The sequence below is a fragment of the Mesoplodon bidens genome, assembly GCF_964165515.1.
Source record: "Mesoplodon bidens genome assembly, chromosome: 4".
Lineage (NCBI taxonomy): Eukaryota > Metazoa > Chordata > Mammalia > Artiodactyla > Ziphiidae > Mesoplodon > Mesoplodon bidens.
This window is the reverse complement of record NC_138160.1, coordinates 172,842,902-172,868,913: the sequence shown is the minus strand read 5'-3', so window position 1 is coordinate 172,868,913 and position 26,012 is coordinate 172,842,902. Positions and strand designations below refer to the sequence as shown.

The window sequence follows — 26,012 nt, the reverse complement described above, 5'->3', positions numbered from 1 at the left end:
GGGCAGTACCAAGGTTTGCTCTGGCACAGAATGGGTGCTTTATAAGGATGTGCTGAGCGAGTGACTGAAGGATGAGCACATATGCCTGAGGGTGCCCACATGGGCAGGTTTCCCTGGGGAGGGGGGCGTCTGAGCTGGATCTTAAAGGGTTTTCTCTCTTTCTTTAAAACATGTATACACTGATTTTGGAGCCGTGTGTGAAGTGTTTTACACACAGCAGTAAACTGAATCCTAGCACCCATCTCATGAGCCAGCACTATGGTTACAAGTTAAAGAAACTGAGGCACAAAGAAGGGGCGGGGCCAGGACTCCTAAGAATGTGCCAGCCTGTGGTGGAGGGGAGGGTGTCTGTAGGGTCTCTCCAGGTGAGAACAGGCCCTGCAGGTACCCAGGGCCTGCCCCAAGGAACAGACAAGTCACTAGCTTCTGGGCTGGGGGCCAGGGAGTTCCCCCTCTTCCTCTGCACTCCCTCACTTCCTTGAAAGCCTCTCAAGGGGAACCAAGACTCCAGCAGGCCTCTGGGACCCTCATGTGGCCTTGGTGTCCCAGTCCCTCTGCCCCCATATCCACCCTTCCCATGTCCACTCTCCCCTTTGGTCCTCTCTCCCCCGTGTCCACTCTCCCCCATGTTCTCCCCTACATGTCCACTCCTGTATGTCCATGCTCCTTCCTCTGCCATTTGCCCCCTCTGGTCCCCCCTCCCCCAACCTGACCTCTGCTCCTCCCTCCCTCCTCCATTTTCAGCTGGATGAAAGTCATCTCAGCTTCCGTACGCCCTCACCACTTGGTCTAATGGGAAAGAGGAAGCCCTCTCTCCCCCATCGCTTGCCACGGGGCTGAGAAATGGCCGGATTCATTGTGGCGCAGAGCTGAATGGCCCAGGAGGAAGGAGCCTGCCAGGAGCCCCAGAGAGAGGCCAGCTCTGGGAGGCCATTGTGGAGGCCCCCGCCTGGCCACCGGGCCACACTCACAGTAATCAATCTGATTGGATTAGGGTCAGGGCGACCCTAATCGTGTCAGAGGTCACTCAGGCTTTGTGGCAAGGTCCGTGGGGTGCTTGACCACCCCTGCTGAGGCGGCCTAGTTGAACAAAGCTTAACACTGTCAGCTGAGCAGAGGGCCCCAGCCCCGTGTGGAGGTGTGCGAGTGTGTGCGTGTGGGGTGAGGATAAGAGGGAAAGAGCGTGTGCTCATACCTCCTGCTTCCAGCTCACACACACACACACACACACACACACACACAAACCACCATCTGCCTGGCCGGGGGCTGGGAGCTGGGGGCTGGGTGGGCCAGGTGGACCCCTGAGAAGCTGCCACCGAGGAATGTGGGGTTGGGTGACAGAGGTGAGCCAGGGCTCGGAAGAAGTACCCTCCACCCTCACTTTCCACAGCAGCAGAACCATGGAACCTGCATTAGCCAGAAAGTATTTGAAGAATTTTGAGTGCATGAAGGCTGGCACACGATTGTGGCTTATCTGTCCCTCCAGGCAGGCCCCTGGACACCTGGAGCGCCTGCTTTCCCTGAGAGCTGCCCGACACCCACTCTTGACCCCCAGTGAGGTAAAGGAGTGGGGAGGCCCAAAGGCAGGGAAGGCAGGTCCCAGACCTCAGTGCCTTGGCGACACTCCTGGAGGAAGCCTAGCCAGGGCCATGCCCCTAGGGAAGCACAGTGGGTGCAGCCGGTCCAAGGTCCAGGCCAGTGGGTTTGTGGGAGGCACATGACTTTGGGGGGACCTGGGTCTCAGCTGGGTGGGGCATTTGCAACTTACAGAAATGGAAGGGGCCATAAAGAGGTGAGTCATCCACAGTGGGAAGCAGGACCCTTGATGCCTCTCCCACTGGTGTCCCAGCACGTCAGCACGAACAGGTGGGGCGTGGTCCCCAGCTTCATCATCAATGACCTCTGGAAACCGGGCCTCAGCCTGTGTCCATCCACTAGTTTAGTGCCCTCGGTATAGTGCCCTTGGCAGTGGCCTTCCCAGGCACCCCCAAGCCTGGGCTACAATGGCTTCCCTAAAGAAGAGACTGGGGGAGCCACTCAACCCTGCCTCTGATTCCAGCATATGTGCCTCCAAAGCTCCCTTCGGGGGTCTCAGGACCTGGAGGACACAGGGCCTGCACATCTGCATTCCAGGTGGGGCATCCCCATTGGCAGAGGGAGCCTTGCTGCCGGTAGAAGTGGGCCGACTCTCACTGTGGGGTCTGCACCTGGACCTCATCCATTGGGCAGCTGAGTTGGGGGCCCTGGATGACCCCCTCAAAGCACATCATGTCAGAGTCCTGGTTAGTTACCTAGGGGCAGGGTCTGTGGGTGTCAATCAAGGTCTCCGCAAGTGTGTTCCGGGTGCCTGTTGCCTTCTCTGGCTTCCCAGACGGTGCTCACCCCCTCGCAACCCTCCGCCCGTGCCCTCGGACAGCCCCGGGACAAGCACCCATGTCTGCCTGCCTTCTTCCCCATTCTCCTTGGGGGTTGGGCTGGGGAGGCTCAGGAGGGGGGACAGCACGGCCTGTCCCTCCCCAGCAGAGCCCCTTCCCTTGGCCAGGCTCCAGGGGGTGGTCTGTCCACCTCCCTGTGTGTCCCGGCTTGATCTGCGGAGGGCCGGCGTGCAGGCACGGGGCCGGGGCAGGACAGCCAGGACGGCACAAGCCACAGGGCTCAGGAGGGGTCAGAGAGAAGAAGGGGCCCTTGAGGGAACCGGCATCCCTGAATCCAGGTTGCAACCCCTGACCCTCATCGGAAAGTGTTTCGGTTCACGGTGGCTGGGGAGCTCCGGCTGTCTCTGCGGCCTCCCCCGTATATCATTAACTCTCCCCAGTTGGGGGTGTGTGTAAAGGGGCCAGGAGAGACCCCGGCGACACCCTGCCGCGCCCGGCTCAGAAAACAATATCCCCACGACGACGACAAGATTAAGCACAAGAGGAAAGTGAAAATGCTGCTGACGATTCACACGCCCTCGGGAGTGCTGTGTTAAAGCGTGTGAATAGCGAGCTCCCCTCGCGCCCCAGGCCCCTGGGCTGCGCATACCTCCCGGTTGCTATGACTGGCTTGCTATGGCCTAATCGCCGACGAGGGGGGAAATTCATATAAAATATCGAGAGCCATTGTGGGCCTAACGCGGCGTGACAGTGGCTCACAAAGCCAGATTCATTAGCCCCAGCAGGTAATCAGGACGCCGGCCGTGCTGGCGGCCGGGCAGTGTCAGGGGCCGCAGCTCTAGCGGGGCGCAAGCTGCATTCCGCTCTCAGGTGGCTCCATGCTTTGTGCAGGACGGGCCAACGGGATTACCAAATGCCATTGCCCATTGCGACACCCCCTCCTGGCCGCCCCGCTAGCTCTGAGACCAAGGAAGGTGGGCTGCGTGGGAAGGGAGCAAACTGCCGGGCTAGAGGCTCAGGCCAGTCTCCCATCTCTCCTTCCCTCATGTTGGGGCATTGGTAGGGGGAAGAGGTGCCAACCTCTGAATGCTCTAAAAGTGCCCTTGAGGCCTTCATGGGCCAGGGAGACAGACACAGAGCATTTGCTGACCTCTCTGCACTTGCACAGGCACTGCAGGACTTGCTTGTCTTTGGAGGGTGGCCATCCCTGGACCTGCCTCTCTGCATCCTCCCCCTCCTACAGCCTCTCACCTGCCAGGTGTGCAGAGGCCCAGGCCTGGCCCAAGGAGGCTGAGTGGTGCCTGAGAGGGAGCCACAGTCGCTGCCCTTGAGTGTGTGCTAAGGATGCGGCGTGAGTGAGAGCGCTGAGTTCTCTCTGTGTCCTGCCAGTGATGCTCTGTGGGCAGGTGGGAGCAGAGAGAGGCCCCCACAGAGGCTCCCATGGAGGCTCAGGGCCCACAGGAGCCATTTGCCCTGACCTGGCCTCTCTGTAGTCCTGTCCAACTGTGAGCACCAGCAGCTGCCACAAAGAACTCCTCACCTGGAATGCCAGGGAAGACTCACAGAGGGCCCCCAGCTGAGTGGGGACAAGCCTGTAGGATGGGGGATTCTCCTCACATACCTGGCGAGAGAGAAGCTTCCCTGCAGGGCAGTAGAGTGATGGGGCTGGGGTCCAGGACTCCCCACCCTGGGCAGGTGATTATGGTTGCAGCCATGGTCCTGACAGGGGAGAGGGGGTCTCCATGGAGACAAGGGAGCCTGCCTTAGGGCTGCACCCTCTCTGCTGACCAACCCCAGCACCAAGGCAGGGAGTCTGACCCAAAAGTCAACACTGCCCAGGGAAGTAGTGGAGCCCCAGGTCTCCAGGGACCACGGGGCAGGCGCGCCCAGGAGAGAGAGGGCTGTCCCTCAGGCCAGAACTCAGCCAGGAGGAGGCTTTGACAGGCAGGTCCTACAGTTCCCCAGGAGGAGGTCACAGCCCACCCTGCCCCAGGCTGAATCCCCACCCAGCCACCAGATGATAGCAGCCAGGCCCCAGTGACCCAGGGCCTCACCTCACGTAGGAGCCAGGCCAGAGATGCACAGCCCACTGCAGGAGCCCAGAGCAGGGAGAGTATGTGAGACCCTCCGTGTTAGCCACCTCCATGTCCCTCTAATGGGGGGGAGTGTGTCAGAGACACCCTTGCCACAGTAAACTCCTCCCCTCTCCCTGCAGAATCCTGTCCTGGGACCTCCCTCCTAAACACCTCTTGGGTCTGGCCAACTTCCAGAGGAGTGGGCTTAGGCATCTGAGACCATAATGGAGCCTGAGTTCAGCTCAGGGATGCATCAGAATCACGAGAGGACTCCTTACAGATATAGACACCCCCCACCCAGAACAGTGGGCCTGGGTCTACTGGTAGGTCTGCAGTGACCACTGCTGGGGCACCTGGTTACCTGCAGAGCTTCTCAAAGGGTCCACTGGGTGAACTCCACAGATAGAACACCCAGGAGCTTGATCTCATTGGTCAGTGGTCGAATTTGAACCACAGTCCCCTTCCAGGAACTTTCACTGCCAGGAGTCACACTCTATCCTCCGAAAAGCGCTCCAGCGCCCCCTCAGGCCAACGGGCTTATCCCAGGAGCCCTCAGCCATCCCCTCCTTCTCATCTGGTATCAGGCCTCCATAGCCTTCCCCTTCCAGGAGAGGACAGGTGGGCCTCTCCTCACTCCCTGTGGCTGTGAAGTATGGAGCCCAGCAGGGAAGGTGGGCCCTTCACCTCCTGAAAGCTGCAACTACTGAAACAGCCTGGTGATCATGGGACCCACTGCTGTGGGGTGCAGGAGCCTCTCCTGCGACCCCTGTCTGGGCTCGTTACTCACTGTTGGGCAGCCTGGGACCGGGGCTGACCCATTTTAAGCCTTCACACATCATTGGGACTGAGAGGGCCTGCAGGGCCCATGGTGGTGGCTCAGCAGAGAGGAGCCCTCTCTTTCTGTCTGGACCAGTCCTCTCAGCAGTTATAAAAAGATGTGCAGGGCCCAGGGCAGGGAGGCCTCTGGGCGGCGCTTTCCTATCAATCCCTGATAAAAGGGCCTTCTGGGTAATCTCCCAGAGGGAAAATCAGCTCTGTGACAGAGGCTGCAGCCTTCTTGTCCACTTAGAGCACGGTCAGTGCTCAATGAGTAGTTGCCAACCACCAGCTTCATGGTGAAATGTGAAAGGCGAGGCCCTTGGAATAATTTTTTTGAACTTTCTTCAGCATATAGGACTTTGGAACTGTATCCTTTTTTAATGTTAAAAGGTCCTTTTCTGAAATTATGATAGTCATTTCTTATGTGTCTTATTCTCTCAAAAAAGTAACAACATTTTGCAGTCCTATTTCAGTCCCCAAGTAATTTCTAGTACTTGCCAAGCCTATGAAATCCAAATCTGGAGACAGGATTTGTTAAAATCCCTCTAGTTCTAAAGTTCTGAGACCCAGGGAAGTGAAGTAACTGCCAAAGCCCATCTCACATGTGACACTCAACCCCCGTACCCAGGGCTGGGCTGGCCTCAGTGATGATGCAGCCCTGCCAGGCGACTCCCCCTGCCCTCCCCCAGACTCCCAGCTCTCGCCATATAGTACTCCTTCACCTGCCCCAGACTCTACCTCTACCCTTCTATCCATCCACAATTCATCCACCCTTCCATCAATCCATCATCCAGCCAACATCCACCCACTGTCCTCTGTCCACCACCACACATCCATCCATCCACTCACCCACCCACCCACTCTCCACCATCCACCCATTCATTCATCCATTCACCCATCCACCATCCATCCATTCAGCCACCCATCCATCCCGGGCCTGCCCCAGAGCTCACATTGCCAAGCCTACTGTGTGTCCTTGTTCCCCTTACTCTCCTCATCATAAACTGTAAGCTCCCAAAGGCAGGTGACTCAGCACAGCCCAAAGCAAGGAACCTGACTTGCAATAGCAGGGCCTCCCACTAAAGGAATGCAAGGATTCCTCTGGTTCACCCTCCTCCTTCCCAGTGCAGGGATTCCCTCCACCTAACAGTGGGTCATCCAGTTTATGCTTGATTACCGCAAGAACAGGTAGCTCCTTCAACCTTTCAGAAAGCCTGGGTTGTTAGACATTTCATCAGATAGAGCAGCAATCCACTTTCTTGCAGACTTCTTACCTTGGTTCTTGAGAATGGGCACCTTGCATCTTACTTATTTTATATTCCTAGTGTATGGCTCATTATAGGGTCTCAGGTCCTGGATGGGTGGATGGATGGATGGATGGATGGACGGTAGAAGAATAAATGGATGGATGGGTGGATTGTAGATGGATGGATGGCTAGATGGTAGAAGAATGAAAGGAAGGGTATATCACTGATACTTTGCATGAACTCAATAAATAATTGCTAATGAGACAACATCAAGTTTCTGGGGAAGACGGTTTTCTCAATGGAAGATGCTTGTCTTACAGAAAAACTTTGTTACAAGATTCCCTTTCTTCTTCCTTCTCCCAAGCCCTAATTTCAGTGTGGGTTAAGAGTCCTGGGCTGGAACAGAGCAGGACTGAGATAGCTCAAAAAGCTCATGCAGGCTCTACCGCAGCAACTTGGTAAGTTGACAACACTGGTCCTTAAGCAGCCCCCTCTCATAGCCCGTGTCCCCTCCTCCTCTCTTGACCTGCCATAGCCCATTCAAAAGAAGACATTTTACTGGTGACAGAGGTATTTCCAATCTCATCTTCAAGATGCAATTCTCTTCCCACAGGCAGGATGGTTCTCTCTCCCCCTCCCTAGCTGCCTGTGTTGTATAATCTCTGACAAGGCTGCTGTCTGTGGCTAAAAACTTTGCTGTAACTGGGGCAGCTGCTGGGCTTCAGACCCTGGTCTGAGCCCTGGTTGTGCCTGCCCCACCCATGACCTTAGGGGAGCCCTGTCCCCCTTCCTCTGTAAACTCAGGCTACTCCAGCCAGTCAGTCATGACCTTCTTGGTTCAAACCCCTGTGGAAATCTGATAAAAGCAATCTATGCAGAAAAACACATGAGTTTTCAGACATGCCCTGGAATTCCAGCTCATGATTTTGGCAGGGTTCAGAACCCCCTAAAGCCTGCCCATGGATTCCTGGGTTAAAAGCCCCACCACTCTGGGATGCCACCTGGGCATTCAGGGGGTCTTCCTTCTGCACAGTCTCAGGATGTGTTTTAACTTTTTCTTTGGAAATAATTGTATACTTACAGAAATACTGCAGGAGTCCAGATCTCTTCCTAGGCCTCCCCAGTGCTGACATCACACAAACCCAGCTAGATCCATCAAAACTAAGATCCGTCACTACTAACTGAACTCCAGACTTTCCCCAGATTTCACCCAATTTTCCACCAATGTCCCTTATCTGTCCAGGATCCCATCCCAGGTCCCTAAGCCCAGCCCAGCCCTACCCTTCATGCCCTTGAGACTGGGAGGAGCTTGGTTAGGCCTTTGGGTTTGGTTTGTCTGATGTTTCCTGATAATTAGATGCAAGTTACGATTCTTTGGTTAGAATGTCTCAAAGGAGGTGGAATGTCCTGGTGGGGGCCTCGTCTTAGGAGGCACGTGGCATCCATCCGTCTTCTGTCCAGTTGCTGGTGACCGCAACCCCAATTTCTCTGGTAAGGCGGGGTCTGTCAGATTTCTCCAATGCAGAGTTTCAGTTTTTCCCTTTGTGATTGATCAGTATCTCGGGGAACTACTTAAACTTTCTTTGCCAGAATGAACCACCTCAAGTTTTTCTGGCTCGTGGCCTTTGTAAAGGCTTCTTTTTCTCATGAGCAATTTAAAGGCCGGCTCCAGGGTGTCCTTGGCCCTCGGGACTTTATTTGTGAGGAGGCACTCTCTGCATTTAGCAGAAGAGGAAATTGAGGCCCCCAAAGGAAAGAGAAGTGTGCAGGGTCACACAGCTAGTTGGTGACAGAGCAGGGCAGGAATGAGTTCTTTTTCCTCCAAGTTCAAGGGGGAACACCCCTCCCAACCCCCACACACCCTTCCCCTCAAGTGTGTCTGGCAGCCCTGGACTGTTTACCTGAGCTCGATAAGCAGAGATCTCTGAGCCCTGTTCAGGGCAGAGCAAAGCCCCAGGCCTGTTTTCTCTCCCCTTATCTCAGAAGCTGGAGAAGGGGAAGTTAGGAGGGGCTAGAGCAGAGGCAGATCCTCCTGTAGGAACCAGCCCTGGGCCCTCAGGGCGCAGACTCAGAGGGAGTTGGGGGAGCATATTCAAGGCTTGGAGAATCTGAGTCTTGAGAAGGGCCACCAGAGGGGGTGCAGTGGGGGAGGCACCAGGTTGTGTGCAGTGGGTTCCAGGAATGCCCAGGACATACTGGCTCTACCCTGCCCTGGGAGGGGTGGTAAGGAACCCCCAGGCCACCAACTCACAGACCCTAACCCAGGGTCATTGCATGGGCAGGAGGACAGATACCAGACCAGGGCCCTGGAAGGGTGAGAATCAGGATCTGAGCCCACCCTCTGAGGCGTTGGAGGTGGGGGACAACCTGAGTCCTTGAGAAGACAAAATAAGGGCAGGGGCTCTTCTGAGTGGAGGGACAAGAAGGAAAGGGGTCTGTGCCCATGCAGTTGTTTATTCATGGTGCTTTGAGTCAGCAGAAGGTGGCTCCAGGCTGGCCTGTAACTAATCAGTTGTATTATAAAAGGAAAACGGGGCAGGGGCTTCAAGTGTTTTGAGGAGGCAGCTGCCTGGCTGACCTTTGGGAAAGGGAACAGTGAGGGGAGCTGTCTTGAATTCATTCAAGGAGAAGCTGAGTAGAGAGGGGCAGAGAGCCGACTCCCATGGGGTAGTCCTGTCCAGGTGGGCTCAGACCCTCCTGGACTCCCTGCCCCAGCCCAGGGCCCGGGCCCTCTCCTCTGACCAGGCTCTCACTCCCCAACAACCATCTGTGGGATGGGCTGGGACTCCAGGTTAGAAACAAAAGGTGAACAGGACACAGCCCCCAGCTCAGGGAGCTTTCAGGCAGAATGGATGTAAGAAGGTGCTCCTGAAGTACCTGGGGAGCCCAAGGGCTCCAGGGCCAGGCGTGGACCGAACCCAGACTGTAGGGTCAGGACCCTGGCCTGTGCCTCAAAGAGCAGGGATGGCGACATGGCAGATGCACATGAGCAGAGAAGCAGTTGGGAAGAACCCAAGGGAAGGACGAGGGCTGAGTGTGGCTGGAGGCCAGGGAGCGGTGGACAGGGCTGAGAGGGCAGGAGGTGGGGCAGAGTCAGCCTGTGTGTGAGCCGAGCAAGGACACAGTGGCAAGAACTGGAGAAGGGCTGGGCAGGGCCAGGTGGGCGCTGGACAAAGCGCTCCTCCTACAGTATGTGTGAGTGTGTGTATGGACATGTGCGTGCATACCTGTGTAACCGTGTGTGCCTACGTGTGTGTCTCTGTGTCTGTGGGTGTGTGTGCATACATATATTGGTGAGAGAGTGAGAGTGTGTGTGTGTGTGTGTGTTACATGTGTGTGGATGGGTGGGGGAAGCTGGAAGCTGGAGGTGCCTGTCCCAACTAGGAACCTCTTCTGGTGCAACTGGGAGACACTGCAGGCTGGACTCATGGTGAAGAGCCAGGAGACGCAGGATGGGCCAGGGCCAATTCGGGAGGCCAGAGCAGCCTTCAGACTTGGGCAGTCCCCAACCAAGCTGTCAGTGGGAGGCTGACAGGGAAGAAATGGGGAGTCCCTTTCTGGGTTTGTGGCTGGGTGTTTACCACGTGGGAGTTTCCAGAAAGCAGCAAGAGTCCAGGCCTGCTCTGGGCAAAACATGAGGAGTACACAGGTTGGCCGGGGCCTGCAGAGGACCATCCCGAACTGTTGGCAAATCTACAGAAAGAGTCACCAAAAGCAGGGTGGGGCCTGACAGCTATCGGGAGGCTCGTGCAGAGGGCACTTCCTCAGACACATCTCACACTGTGTGTTCTTGGTATAGGAGTGAATGTGCTCTTTTCAGTGGCAGGTGTGTGTGGATGTGTACGAAGCTGTGTGAATGAGTCTGAGTGTGTGCACATTGCCGGCTGGAACTCTATCTTACCATTTTCCTGCCTCTGCCACCTGAGCTTTGGGACACACTTGCTCAGATGCAAACCTGGGAGCAGGCGAGACCATGCAGCTGGAGGAAGTGTGGGGAGCAACCCGAAACTTCTACTCACTCCCCACGGTGAAACCCACCTGTCCCTCCCCTTCCCAGGAAAAAAGCCTCCAGGGCACTGATGTGGGGTAAGGAGACAACAGCCCCCTTTGATAACTCTCCTGTAGCCATTTGGAGCCCTAGCAGTGTCCAGGCCTGCAGTGGGGCCTCTGCCCACGAGGAGCTCAGGGACACAGCAGGGCACACACCCCTTGCCTGGCACAGAAGGTCCTAGTTGGTCCTGTTCCTACATCTCTCCTGCTCACTCCACAGCCCATAGCATTTTTTTAACCTAGGATTTTAAAATTCCTGCTAATCAGCAGGTAAGCTCCACGAGGTCATCTTGCTCCCTGATGTTTCTCCAGCAGGGCTTGGCAAACAGCAGCTACTCCCACACACATATGTGGAATGGCGAGTCGAGGAGTGAGTCCTATCAGCTCACACAGGACCCAGGGCACCCCCAGGCCCTTGTCCTCCACCTGGAGCGGATCGTGGCTTGGTGCCCTTGAAGAAATATTTACACACACTCAGGAGGCATGATGCATTCATTCATCCCGTCTGGGGAAGCCTGGCTGGAAGTCCAGCCTCTGCGAAGTCCAGCCTCTGCAAATTCCAGGCTGTCCCCCGCATGCCCTGTACTTCCCTCTGGTCCTGCCAGCCCAACCCCTCCCCACCCGAGGCCCTGCCCTTGTGGGCCTCCCCATGCAGAATACCCCTGCCCCCTGCTTTTCCTTTGTCGATTTCCTGCCTGTCCTTTGAGACCAGCTCCTTTAGGCTTCTGTCTACCAGGGTCAGGCTAGGCCTCCCACACCCAGCGACCCCCTGCAGCTGGCCTCGCCAAGGCAGGCCTCCCTTGACTCCCTCACATGCCTGTCTCACCCAGTTCGGCCCCACCAGCTTTTCCTTCCCAAGCTCCAGCCATCCCCCACTGGCATTCTGAAAACCAGTGCCACATCCCCTGACTCGTTTTCTCCATGTGTAGAAAGAGAAGGCTGCATGCAGGCAGCAGCTCCAATACCAGGTCAGAGGCAGCCTGGATGCGGTTCCCGGCAGGCATTCAGTTCCAGACCCAAGCATGTGGGGCCAGCAGGAGGCGAGGTGCAAATGGAGGCACTGACCTTCGGAAGGTTCCAGAAGAGGCAGCCCTTCAGCTGGGCCTCTCAGTACCTGGTGTCCGGAGTGGAAGAGGGGAAGGGTGTGCAGGCAGAAAAAGAGGCACAAGTGGGCAGCATGTGGACCAGGAGCCATGACCTGGGCAGGGCTGTGGGAAGCTTCCAACCAGGACATCTGGGCACGGGGGCTCCACCATGGGTTGGTGGGACACTAGAAGGACCCTTTTTTGTATGCTTTTTAATCAATCCGCATGATTGCTTTGAGATTCATCCATGCTCTCTTTCCCGGTATGCTAAATAGAATTCCATTTCATGGATGTGCCACAATTTTTAATTGAAATATAATTGACATATAACATTATATTGGTTTAGGTGTACAGCATAATGATTCAATGTTTGTAAATATTGTGAAACGATCACCACAATAAGTTTAGCTAACATCTATTACCCCACACAGTTACAAGATTTTTTCTTATGAGAACTTTTAAGATCTACGCTCTTAACTTTCCAATATACAATATTATTAACTCTAGTCACCATCTGTACATCACATACCCACGACTTATTTATTTTACGCCACAAGTTTTCATCCATTCACCTGTTGATGGACATTTTGGAGCTGCCAGTTTGGGGCTATTACAAATAAAGCTGCAGTGACATTTGCTTCCTGGTCTTTGCAGGGACACAGGTTTCCTCCAGGGTAAATACCTCAGAGGTGAATGACCAGGTCATAGGGTAGGTGTATGTTTTCAAGAAGCTGCCAAACCCACTTCCAAGGGGCAGCACCAGTTTCCTTCCAGCCAGCAGTGTACAGCGTTCTGACTTCTCCACATCCTCACCAGCACTGGTTATGATCTGACTTTCTGATTTCAGCCGTCATTGCTGTTCTCCATGACAAGTTATGTCCAGCATCTTGCCTTGGGCTCCTTAGCCCTCCGTATACTTTCTTTGGGGAAGCTCTCCCTCCTCCTTGGGTCCTCCCTCGGGGACGCGCGCTCCTGTCCCACCGCAACCCTACCTCCCCGACTCCGATGACTGTACCGCGGTTCCCGGGCTGCGAGTCTAGCACCCCACGCCCACTGTGAGTACCCAGGACCCAGCCCGGGAAGAGACAGCCACGGCCCCACGCCAGTCCCTCCACCTCAGCCCTGCCGGGTCCTGCCAACCACGTCGCCTCTTTCCGCAGCCACCCGGGAGTCCGCCTTCGTGCACGCCATCGCCTCCGCTGGCGTAGCCTTCGCTGTGACACGTTCGTGCGCCGAGGGCTCCGCTGCCATCTGCGGCTGCAGCAGCCGCCACCAGGGCTCGCCCGGTGAGGGCTGGAAGTGGGGCGGCTGCAGTGAGGACATCGAGTTCGGAGGGATGGTGTCTCGGGAGTTCGCAGACGCGCGGGAGAACCGACCAGACGCTCGCTCCGCCATGAACCGCCACAACAATGAAGCTGGGCGCCAGGTACGTCCGCGGCCCCCGCCCCCATCCTGGGTTGTGAACCCGAGAGCCCTGAGACCACACCCCTGCGGGTCCCTGGGAAATAGAAGCTTTCTGAGAAGGGTATGTGCCCTGGTCCCTTGAGGAGTGTGGCATGGTGTAGGCAGGGTGGTGGGCTCTGGGAGGGATGTATATGGTGGCCAGGCTGGGGGTCTGCTCACCTCCTGCCCAGCGGTGTCTGAAACACAGGGCTGTCCAGTTGCTTCACGAGGTCTAGGGCATTCCCACAGTATGGCAGGTCCACCTGTGCACTGGGGTCACAAGGAAGGAGGGATGGGAGAAAGGCCTGCCCTGCAGGAGCTTCTGCACATCCAGGGAGGGAGACAGCCAGGCTGCTACACCACAGTGTGGTAAGTTCTATGATGAAGAAATGCACACACACAAGGTGATCTGGACGTAGTGGAGAGGTCAGGCCCAGACTGGAGTCTCAAAAAAGACTTCTCGCAGAGGTGGTGAGTGGAGACAAGCAGAATAATTGGCAGTTATCTAGGTGAAGGGAAGCCAGGAGAGCCTCTGGGTAGCTCAGAGGTGAAAGAATGCATGTGAGTTAGTCCAGGTAGAATATGGAGAACAGAGGAAGAAAAAGATTTGGGGGGTGGAAAGGCTGGCAGAGACCAAGCTGTACAGGACTTTGTGAGCCCTTCTGAAAACGGGGCTTAGTGAACTTAGTCAGAGGTTCACTGGGGGACTGCTGATAGGAAGTGATATGTGTAGGGACTGAAAAGTGTTCAGCAGAGTTGGCCCTGGCCTTGGCCAGTGGAACCAGGGCACTGCAGAGAGCTGAAGAGTGAACACTTAACTTCCAGCAACAGGGAACTAGGTGACTCACATTAATCTTCCGGCTAAAGACAGGTACAAATGTAGGAAGAAATGTAAAAAGTACCCTTTAAAAGTATAGAATACTCACCTGTATAAGTTACCTGATTTATCACAGGGAAGGTAGTGCAGCAGAGGGGGAAATGGTCTTTTCAATAAACGGTGCTCAGTCGATTGGATAACAATGTGGAAAAAAATTAATCTTGACCCCTACCTCACATCATGTAAAAAAATCAATTTCCCATTTCCAAATGGGAAAGATTAAACAAAGAATGTTTAGAAGAAAACATAGAAGAACATCTCTGTGACCTTGGAGTAGGCAAAGATTTCCTAAACAGGCCAAAAAAGCACTCACAATGAAAGAAAAATGTAATAATGTGGACTCTATTAAAATTTATAAAAAGACACCACCATGAAACTGAAAAGGCAATCCACACAGGAGGAGATGTTCACAATATATATACCCAACAAGTATATGAAAGTTATAGTTTAAAAAGAACAAAAAGACTGATAACCCAATAGAAAAGTTGGCTGAAAAATGGAAAGCCACTTCACAGAAGAAAATCTAGAAATGTCCAATAAATATGTGAAAAGGTGATCAATATCATTAGTCATCAAGGAGATGCTGTTAGAATATATGCCCTGGAGAGGGGAGAGTATAACAACTGTAACAGAGCATGGTGGGAGTTTCTGAGGAGCTGGTGTTCTGAGGCTGGTAATTTATGAAATTTTGTCATATTCCATGCTTATGATATATAAACTTTTGCATGTATATTACACTTCCATAACATAATTGTTAAGTGTCAAATAACTAACCATATAGTGAGGAATTAGCAGTCCAAAGTCCAGGAGAAGACAAGACTCTGAACCTGGTGCCTAGGGCAGCTTTTGTCCAGGGATCATTTGCTGGTCTGGGAAAAAAGTGCATATGCTGAGCTGCAATTCCAGCAGCCTCACAGAGCTAAAAGGGGCCCACCAAAGGTGCTATGTCTAGGAAAAAATTCCTCGGTTTAGGCTGGGATCCTGAGGAGTAAAGGAAAATCAGAAGTAGACAAGCCCTTATGCACATGTACAGGCTAGTAAAATCTCTAGACTGAATGGATTAAGGCGATCCCAAATTGCTTGTATCCCCATGTACCTGGAGAAAGCAGATAAATCCTCTTTGGAGGATGATAACCTTATGCTAGGCTGAATTTTTTTTCTACAAAAAACTTTTCAAACACAATGTTCAACACATAATCAAAGATAACCTGTTAAATGAGTGATAATCAGCAAAACAAAACAAAACAAAACAACAACAACAAAAAAAACAGAAACAGGACTCAAATACTGGAATTATTAGACATAGATTATGAGAAAAAATATGCTTACTTATGTTCACAAAGCTAAAATGTAAGATTTGGGAAAGAATCCCATAGAAATTGTAGACCTGAAGAATGAATGGGAGTTTCCAGTTAAAGATGACAAACAAAATACAAATATTTTCCTCTGCATTTTCCTAGAACTCCACTAAAGTGACAACGAATTAATTTTAAGATACATAAGTAAACTATTGAGAACATGGAAAACAGAAAAGGTGACAATGGCAACAGAATTTTTAAAACAAAAAGCAGATAGATGAATACTCAATATCTTAGTACACTCAAGAAAGCTGAATCTTAAGCCAGTAGAGAACTCTGAGAATCAACCAAGGAATTTCTAGTATCAGATATCTTGAGAAGTAGAGATAGATATGGAGCTGAAAACAGAAAGACTGGTCATTTGCTGGTCTGGGGAAAAAGTGTGTATGCTGAGCTGCATTTTCATTTTAAAGTCTATTTTAAAAGCACTTTTTAACATACCAGCTCTTCTATCCAACCTCTTGCATCCAGACAGCACCCCTCCACCACCATGGCAGAAGTCTGGAGGCTTATTCCCTTAAAAGGGTAAAGCAGAAGGTGTCTGGACTGCTGAGGGTGAGGCTACCCAAGTGAAAGTAGTCTGTCTACATACACATTTGTCTTCCTAATATCCTAGTGCCACAGTGAAGCTTGATTATGCTCTAGGCAGGAAAATGGAAGATCCTCCCCTGAGAATCAGACCAACCCAAGAGAAGAAACTTGAAGATATTGAGGTGGGGGTTCCCCCAAAAGCAATGTGGCCAGATAACTCTACAGTGAGGGCCCAAGTAGATGAGTCCCTCCCATGTACAGGAGGTTCCAACAAGATTTTTGGCACCCCACTTTCAAATATGAGCAGGCAGCCAAGGATCACTGAACATCTGAGGAAGGCCTCCAGCAACCACAAAGGTAAAGACAAAAATAAAGAAAAAAAAACCCAAACTTATGGGAAAGAGACATTATAAAGAGAGATGAAAACTTCAAAAAACCATCAGTATCCCCAGAGAGATAAAACGCTGAATCCATAAAACTGGAACAGGATGTTAATTTAAAAGAACATTCAGGGGAAAAAAGAAGCTCTTAGAGATTAAAAATAGGACAGCAAAAACAAAACTCTCAACAGAAAGGTTAGAAGATAGTTGAGACACCCTTCCCACAAAGTAGAGAAAAAAAGACAAGGAGGTGGAAAATAGGAAAGAATAGAACATATGGAGGATCTGTCCAAGAAAGACAATGATGAACATGAAGATGAGGAATTTGGTAAAGAAATAAGACAAGAAGGTTCCCAGGGCTGAAGAGCAGAAGTTCAGACAAAACAGGTCCCATAAGTGATTAGCACAAGAAAAGGGAAGACCCACATCAAAATTCGCTGTGAAATTCACAGCCTATGACACAGAAAAGCCTTCCAAGCTTCCCAGAAAACGCTTTGGTTTCATGCAAAGGATTAGCAATCAAAATGTCATCAGAGTTTTTAAGAACAACAGTGATAGCTAGAATAAAATAGAGTAATGCTTTCAGAATCCTGAGAGGGGGAAATATTTTAAGCCAAGACTTTTATACCCAGCTAAATCATCTTTTCAACTTTAAGTAGAAAAGATTTGTTTTCAGACATACACATTTCACAAAATTTACCGGAAGGCCTTTGAAAAAGATGTCTCCAAGAAGATGAAATCCATAGATCAGCTGGTGTGTTTGAAAGTCTTGAAGAGAATATTTAGACAACGAAAGGAGTTAGTGAGACTGAACCTGTGATAAGTACATTAAAAACAGCAACAACAAAACGTTTTGTAGAAAAGGAAAAGCTATCATGGCACGTGGCTCAACTAAGTATGACATTTACCACAGCCCCAATACTGTCAGCACTAAATTTTGATCTAACTGGAATTATGCTATAGATTTTAGTGTAGGAAGGGGGGTGGGAAAAGTGTGCATCAGAGTTGTGGAGTGAGGTCCCATGGGACCTCCCTGGTGAGAGGCCCATCGACAATGCCAAACACTGAAAGATCAAGAAGTAGCAAGACAAGCATCTTATCAGAGGTGTCGAGGTACAAGGTGCTGCCTCAAGTGGTCAGGAAAGTGCTGTGAATGAGAGTGTGGGGACCGAACTCCTGTTTTTCTGAATAGGTCTTAGGAACTCTTGGACTTTTCAAAGTATGTGCATATATAACTTTGATCAAAAGTAAAACTAAAACAAGAGACTGAGGAGGCAGAGATGGGAAGTGGCAGCTCCTCTCTGGAAAAGCTTGGTCACAAAAGAGAAGAGAATGGCGATTAGACAGAACTGGACTGCGGTGGGGGAATGTTATTTACAGATGCTCCTAAAAAAGTGCCAGTGTGAGAGGGAAGGGTTGAAGAAAGAGCAGGCAGAGGGGGACAGGGTAGAGGCAGCACCTGGACACAGAGCCCACATGAAGCCTTAGATTTATCAATTTCTAGTAGACACATTTTAAAAGGAAACAGGTGAAATCTGTTTTAATAATGAATTTTATTTAACCCAATATAGCCAACATGTTATTGCAATAATGCAAAAATCAATAGGAAAATTTTGAATGAGATATTTTACATCCTCTTCCTTTACGAAGTCTGGGGACTTAGTATGACCCAGCACGTGGTTTGCACTTAACAGCACTTCTCAATTTGGACCACCAGCCGCATCTCAGGACGTCACATGTGGCCAGTGCCCATCAGAGTGGCCAGTTCAGCCTTAGTTCTGATTATGCCACAGGACCTTTCACCCCCAGCCCCACTCCTTCCCCCAAAGACAGAAGGGAAGACAACCTGACGTTGGGATGCCCACAGGAGAAACACACACAATCCTCAGCAACTCCCCTACAATCCGATAAAACCAGCTTCCTGAGCCCTGAAGGTACCCTGCTCAAGCCACTACCATTATCCGTGCTCAGGTCAGCCCCTAGCCTTGCCACCCAGCCCATGTACATCTCCTCTAGACGGAGGTCTTGGGTTTCCCCAGTCAGAATGAACGACTTCCCTCCTACACCCCGGCACTTACGTATCACACGTTACAGTCCCTTCTTTCCTTCACTCAACATAGATGGCCTAGAAGTGGACCCAGCCCAGGAGGGGGCCTCCCAGGCCCTGCCCTCCGGGGATCTTGGGTCTACCAGGGGAGCCACATGGCACAAGAAACTGCAGCACCACACGGAAGGGTGGTGCTGGGAGGGGGCATCTGCTCCACCTGGGAGCCCCGGAGCTTTATGGAGCACGTGGGGGGACTGGGTTTGCCAGGTGAGTGGAGGGGGACTACAGGCAAGGAGTACAGCCACCCTACGGGGAGGTGGGGAGACTGAGGGCCTGCCCTGACGCCCCTGCTCGTGCGCTCCTGCAGGCCATCGCCAGCCACATGCACCTCAAGTGCAAGTGCCATGGGCTCTCGGGCAGCTGTGAGGTGAAGACCTGCTGGTGGTCGCAGCCCGACTTCCGTGCCATTGGTGACTTCCTCAAGGACAAGTATGACAGCGCCTCGGAGATGGTGGTGGAGAAGCACCGCGAGTCGCGCGGCTGGGTGGAGACCCTGCGGCCACGCTACACCTACTTCAAGGTGCCCACAGAGCGCGACCTGGTCTACTACGAGGCCTCGCCCAACTTCTGTGAGCCCAACCCCGAGACGGGATCCTTCGGCACGCGCGACCGCACCTGCAACGTGAGCTCGCACGGCATAGACGGCTGCGACCTGCTGTGCTGCGGTCGCGGCCACAACGCGCGCACCGAGCGGCGCCGGGAGAAGTGCCACTGCGTTTTCCACTGGTGCTGCTACGTGAGCTGCCAGGAGTGCGCGCGCATCTACGACGTGCACACCTGCAAGTAGCGAGCGCCGCACCGGGCTGGGGGTCCTCCCGGCGGCGGCGGGGGGACTGCTCCATGGATGGGGCGGGGCTCTGGGATGGAGCTCCTGGAGGGTGGCGGGGTCCTCTCTGGGGGCGGGGCTCCAGGGGTGGGGATTTAGCCTGCCATTACCTTCCTCCGAAGACCACATGTTTCCCTCCACCTGACCTCGTCGTGTAGAGCAGTATCTCCTGGCAGAACGAGCTGTGGAGAACCTGCGGGGGGCATCTTGTCCCCTTACCCCTCCCGCTAAGGTCTGAGGCCCATCCTACCACGATTCAGGTGCCTGGAGGCCTGTGGCCCTCCTCCCTCAGTCTGATACCTACCAACGCTCTCAACCAGGAACCCTATCAGGGAGAGCCTTTGCTCTGCAGAACCGCAAGAACCACCTGGGCTTGGGTGAAGGAGACAGGGCCTGACGGCCGTAGGCTGAGAAAAGGCCTGGAACACGAGGCCTGGCTCTGGCCTGGCTGCCCTGTGCTGAGCATCAGACACCCAGGCCTTCTTTCCAGTGGCGTCTTACTGTCACCCAGGCCCCGGCAAGGTGCCACTCAGCCTGGTCTGCTGTGCCTTCTACTGTGCGGCAGACAGAAGCTCCTGTGCCTGGCTCTCCCTCCTCCGTGTCTTCACATTCCCACTTGCACCCCATCGCATCCACAGAAGAGGAGCAAAACCTCCTGTTCCAGTCTTGCCGTTGCCTCCCTCTTGGCCTAGCACCTCTGTCCACCTCCCTCGTTCACAGCCCCTTGTAAGGGGAAGGCAAGAAGGGAGCCACTGGCCTGCACTGCTGTCCAGGTCATAGTCAGCTCCATACCCTGCCTTAGAGGCTCACTTTGGGTTGGATTGTTTGGGAGGTTTGGAGTCGAGGCATGATCCCACACTGGTGCTGCAGACAGAGGACCCAAAGACCCCAGAGGACTGATCTCCTTCCCAGCCCCTCGTAGCCAGGACGGACCATAGCTGTGGCTATGGTACACCAGACCTACCTGCCACTGGCCACTGTTGTGGAGCCTCTGGTTGGCCGCTTGACTTGGCCCTTCTCACGTCGGACTCATCCATCCTGTCTGGGAATGAGCGAGACTGATGGACCTCTCAACCAATGCCCACAGGGACTTCCTGCCAGGTGCTGACATGCCAAGACCTCTCCTCCTCAGCCTCTGCCACTGTGAAATGTCGCCCAGCCCCCCGAGGCCCTACCCTCCAGGCAGGGGGAAGAGACAGTTGGGGTGGGGGGTGGGGAGGACAAGCTGCACGGCTCGCTAGGGATATGACCTTCCTCTGCCTTGAATTTTGCATTTTTGGTTTTAATTTTATTTCAATGCTGCTATATCCACCATACATAGGAACTAGACAAACAGATGTGTTATTGTTGTTTTCTTTTTCTTTCTATGAAAGAAATTATTTTAGTCATAGCTTGTGAGTTTCAAACTATGGGGAAAGTAAAAACAAACAAACAAAAAACAAAAACGAAAAGAAGAAACAACCAAACAAACCTGTGGATTGTGCTGGATTTTTGGTGGTGGGTCAGCAAGGCATGGGGCCTGGATTGGTCGTGACCCTCTGGGAGGGGCCACGATGGGAGGTGGGGTGGGCATGCTTAGCTCAGAGACTCTTGGGGCCTCTGCGATGGCCTCCAGAGCCAGAATTCCAGGGGCAGGAAGAAGGATGGCCACTCCAAAGAAAGGAGGAAACAGCCAGTGGTCTTGAAGTCTGGGGCGGAGTAGACTAGAGACCAGGGCAGAAGACCCCAGTGGAAGTGCAGAGAAAGGGAAAAGGAGGCCTGCCTGTTGCCGGGGGTGTACAGTGCAGTGAGCAGGGGACCATGGCAGCCCCAGGGGGGAGACCCCATGCAAGTCAGTGGTGCAGCAGGACGTCCACCAAGTCAGCTGAAAGCCACTTCTCCAGACATCCACAACATGCTTCATTCAGTTGACATTTGAGCACCAGCTACGTGGCCATGCTCCCTGGGCTTGGGGACATGGCCCCTGTGTGGGGTCCCCTTCTCAGCTCACCAGGGGGCATTCTAGGAGCCCAGTCTATTTGGGAGGCCAAACATGTTCCCTCGGTTTGAGGCTCACCAGCCTGAAGCCTGGAAGTCAGGCAGCCGCTTCTCTCTGGGCCTGGTCTCCTTCTACCTCCTGCAAAGGCCACTTTAGACGTCCAGCTCATGCAGCTGGAATCCAGTTGGGAGGTCATGAGGGACATCCCTCGCTGGCAGAGAGGTGCTGCATGAACCCAAGAACTCCCAGGGGCTCCCTCCTGCTTCTGTCCATCCTCAGGCCAGAGGCTAGAGCTGATACTGGACCCCTGGCCTCCCCTCCACCACAGGGAATAGCTCAGGAGTGCAAGTCTTGGCAGGGGTTAGCAGTCTCTCAATGTATGGTTGGCCAAATCCTGGCATAATGCTCAGAACCGTGGGGTGGGGATCTTTCCAAGGCAGACAGGGAGAGCCTCAAGGACAAGCAAGGCATTCTGTTGGCAGAAGCCTCACGTTGTCCCTCCATGGCTATTGCCTGCATCCATCCATCCAGGGTATTCGGGGTATGCAGAGCTGGGTGGGCCTCTGAACACTTAGGCTGCAGGAACCAGGGGGTGAAGGAGTGGCTTTCTCAAGGCCACACCTTCATCTCTCCAGGCCCGGAGCAGGGTCCTTGCTTCTCTCTGCGTCCTTCCATGCCCCCTTCCCCACCACTACCACCACTTCTGAACCCTGCCCTGGTACCCAGCCAGACCCACAAGGAGGGAGAAAGCTGAGGAGGCACGGGTGGAGGGACAGGCTAGGACAGGGTGGGGCCGGGGGGAGACGATGCTGGAGCTGAGGGGAGGAGGCCTAGCCCCACCCTCTCAAAGGTCAGGCCCAGCATAGCCACCCTGCATGAGCCATATGCTGGAAGGGAGGGGGCTGGGGACAGACAGAAGCCTCGTAATTGGGAGGCCCGTGCCTGCTGAGAGCAGAGGGAGGGAAGTCCAATTCGGCTGGCTCCGTGGCTAGACATCAGGGCCACATGGTGTTCCTGAGAGCAGGGAATGAAGGGCCACCCTCTGCCAACAGAGAGTCATGGCTGGCTGGGCAGGAGTCCTGGACAGGGCTGTGCAGACCCATTGTGGGCAAGAATGTCCACTCCACACAGAGCCCTGCACTGGGAGAGAGCTGTGGTAAGGTATGGGGAGCTGCCTGGTGGATGGAGTGGGAACCCATCAAGGGAGGGAGGGAGGAGAGAAGGAAACATGGCTTCATCCCTCAAGACAGGACTCAGGGAACACCAACCCCACCACCTTACTGGCCACAGTGGTCTTTGCTGGAGGCTCCAAGCCACTGAAGACAGGGCCAGAAGAGGCCCAGTGAGGCTAAGGGACTAGAGACAGACACAGGGCTCTGGACCCCCAAAGCCCCTGCTTTCACACTCCAAATCACGCATCAGCTTCCCGGGCTGGCACACCAACGTCCCACCCCAAGCCCACGGCTTTGTTGGCTCGGGGTTCACTGCTCCCTCACCACCAGGCCCATTTCAGGCCAGGTCACCCACTGTTCTGGGACTGTAGCTGATCACTAGCAATTCCCAAATGGGGCCCCAAGGGGTTGGCTAGGTCCAGACAGACTGCAGGCAGACACTCTATAAAGAGGGAGACGGTGATTAAGCGCACAGGACAGTGTCCGAGACTGGAGTGCAGGTGGCCAATCTCACCCACGGGTGTGAGTCACCAGCAGGGAGGACCCCCAAGCCCTCACAGCCCACCAGGCAACAGAGCCAGGTCAGACACTCCACACGGGGGTTCGGCCCTGGAGGTGGGGGATGACAGGTGCCCCACTCAAGCTGCCTATGGGCCACATCCACAGTGCACAGACAATACAAATGGTGCAGCACCTCTAAGTTAGGGTACGGGCAGGAGTTGCCCTAATTGGTACCTGTTGGGAACCAGGCGCCAGGGGCTCCTCAGATGAAAGGGCAGGGGAAACAGGTTGGGCAGGGGGTGGAGGCATAGCCACAAGGTCACAAGGGTGAGATGCCAAGAGAGGAAGCAGGGACAGAGCCGGGCCTCCTAAGGGAACAGAGCCCAGATACCCAGAAACAAGAAAGGAGCCACCTCGGGGGCTGATGCAGAGGTAGGTTCTGCCTACCTGGTCTCAGCTCTCTACCAGGTGAGGCACCAGGCTCCCACTCCCCATCGCCACAGCTCCAGGGCAGAGAGGGGCAGAACCCCACCAGAAGAGGCCCATAGATCCACAGGACAGGCCCCAGGAAATGGGCGAGGGGAGCTAACAAGGGCCTGTGTGAATGAGGAGGCAAAACCCTCAACTCTCTGCTGGCCAGGAGCAAGCCCCACCCGGGGCCTCAGTTTCCCTCCAGTGCCAGAGGAAGTGGGATGAGGGGGGCTCCCCAGGGCCTCTCTGCTCCTGCCTTTTGCTGACGTGGGATGTTCTATCCGGAGCCCCCTCTTGAGCCCAGCGGGCCCCCCTCACCTGCCAAGATCAGCATGTCCCCATGAACCCTGGCCCAGCCCCTCAGCCCCTGCCCTTTACCCTCAACTCAGAGGGAGGGCAGAACACAGGGCAGCCTGCCTGGGCCTCAGAAGCACCTCTCCAGGGAGTTTACAGCCCCTCCCGCCAGCCCTGAAGAAGGAGGAAATGGGCCTGGTGGGCCTGTTCACAGGTAGTTGAGATAGGAGAGGAATAACCATATTAAAGGCCCGGAGGTAGTACGGCCTCACCCCACCAGGGCCCCCCTTGGCCCAGCCCCCTGCAAACCTCACACCCCCAGGGCAGCAGCTTTGAAGTCCTGGAGGGTGTGTGGCCAGCCCCCTCCTCCTGGGGCCCCCACAGGCCCTCCCCTCCCCCCTCCTCCCCATACTCCCACTTTCTGGGTCCTAGGACCTCAGTTTCCACACACTTCAAGAATGCTCTGAAGCACCCCATCCCCCCACCCCTATGCTGGGCCAGAACATCCAGGGCTGGGACCCCCAGAGCAACAGGTGCAGGGCCAGCTCTGGGTCACCAAGCCTGGTACAGAGGGCTGAGGACCCCTGGCCAGGTTCCCTGGTCCCACACAGTGATGGCCCACACTGCCTACAGCAGAGCCTGGGCTGGATGGGCTTTAAGGTCCTGCTGGCCAGGCCTTTGCCCCTGTCCTGAGGGTCTGGTCTGAGGGACATGACACAGCCCATCCTGGGGTCTGGCCTGATGGCCTGGGGTTGCCTCAGTCCCTCAGCTCTCCCCTTCAGGGGCCTACCCCCACTCCAGCCCCCTGTCCCTCCCCAAGCTCTTTGGCCCTCTTGCCTGTGACTCATTTCCCTGTTAGAAACCTGTGTCCCTTCGTGAAACCCTCTGGTTGGGACACCAAAGGACAAGGAATCCTGGCAGTCAGCAGCTTCCTCTCCAGCAGCCCCTTGGCCTCCTGGCCTGAGCAGGAACAGGACACCTTACCCGCCCACACTGCCCTCCAGCCTCCAGCCTCAAGCCCAGCTTCAGTCTGGACTGAACAGCCTGAAGCTGGACTTGAGGCTTGAAGTTGTCCCTGTGGACAACCTCCCGGGGTGATGCCCGAGGCTTGGAGGAATGAGAGAGCATCCCTGCAGGGGTGGGAGTGCTGCCAGCCCTTCTGTTCATAGGCACTGACAGGTAAACTGAGACCTACTGGGTGAGGTCTCTCTCCCCAGTGTGAGTTTATGAAGGCAAAACTACCCCATTTTCTCCCTCCCTCTCCCACCATAAAGTAGGGGGACAGGGAGCAGCTAACAGAGGGCACTCCCACCTGCTACACCCCTCACCCCCCCTTAACCCCTCACCTTGGACCCAGAGATTTGGGTGATGGCCCCTTCGATATCTTCTGGGTCATCTGGGAGGGCTCCCAAGAGGAGGCGAGCATGTGGTGCTGTTTCTATGGCTCTGACATCCTCAGTCTGGGCCCCTTAGGCATCCTATACTACTGAGAAGTCCGTCCCTACAGATGCCAGGACAAGGTGGGGGGGGGGTGCCCAGGGCACTGGGGAAGCCCTGGGGAGGGCCCCAGCCTGGGAGCCACCACCGCCTGGCCTGGCAGCTGGGACAGAAGCTAGTCAGAAGGTGCTAATTGATGTTTAGATCCAGGCTGGCTCCTCAATCACGTCTTTCTCTTTCTCTCTCCCTCTCTCTTTTTTTATTTGAGTCTCTGGAGCACACAGTAAACAGTCATTTGGCTCTCAGGGCCCTGCAAATTGGTGTTTATGGTATAAGGACCAAGAGTCGTCCACCCAAACACGGCAGGCTGGGAGGGAGGTGCTGGGCTGGTAGGGATGGCACGCCCTCCTGCCCATGGAGGCCCAGCGCTGGGAGGGCCTTCCCTCCACTCTTAAAGGAGGAGGCAGGCCTGCTTCCAGCAACCCCTGATGCTGCATCCCGGCCTGAGGTGAGGAGCCAGCTAGTTCACCTACTGGCAGTGGGCCAGCACTGGCCAGAATCCTGCCAGCTGGGCACTTGTGTGGTTGGAGGTGGCCAACACTTGAGGAATGGCCATTAATCCAGGAGGGCTTCTAGGAGGAGGTGAGTTTCTGTGAAAGAGAGGACCCTCCAAGGGGAGCTCCAAAGGTTCACCAGCTCCCTCAGATTCCCCAGGGCTCTGTGTCCAATCACAGCTCCTGTCCAAGCTCCTCTCAGGCTTCCATCTCCTTCAACTTTCTCCAAGTCCCTATGGCAGATGTCAGGACCCTGTACACACACACACCCTCCCAACCCCAGAGGCCACCTGCAGAACTAAAGACAGGAATGTGGGGAGGCCCAGGCCTTAACGCAAGAGGTTGAATGGTGGAATTCCAGGACAGCAATGGGAAGGTCTTGGGAGAGAAGGGGAACTTCCCATCCTGTCTGCCCCTTGCCTAACAACCAGA

General features: G+C 54.4%; 1 protein-coding gene across 1 annotated transcript in view; it reads left to right on the top strand.

Annotated features, from left to right (window-relative positions):
* WNT3A (Wnt family member 3A) overlaps positions 1–19,134 on the top strand; it is a gene marked incomplete at its 3' end in the record, with an annotated part of 47,007 nt that extends 27,873 nt beyond the window's left edge. Inside the window, exons 3-4 of the mRNA XM_081230867.1 lie at positions 12,812–13,077; positions 18,655–19,134. Of these exons, the coding sequence (XP_081086993.1) occupies positions 12,812–13,077; positions 18,655–19,134 (746 nt within the window). The remainder of the gene's footprint in view (positions 1–12,811; positions 13,078–18,654) is intronic.
* Between the last annotated feature and the right edge of the window lie 6,878 nt (positions 19,135–26,012).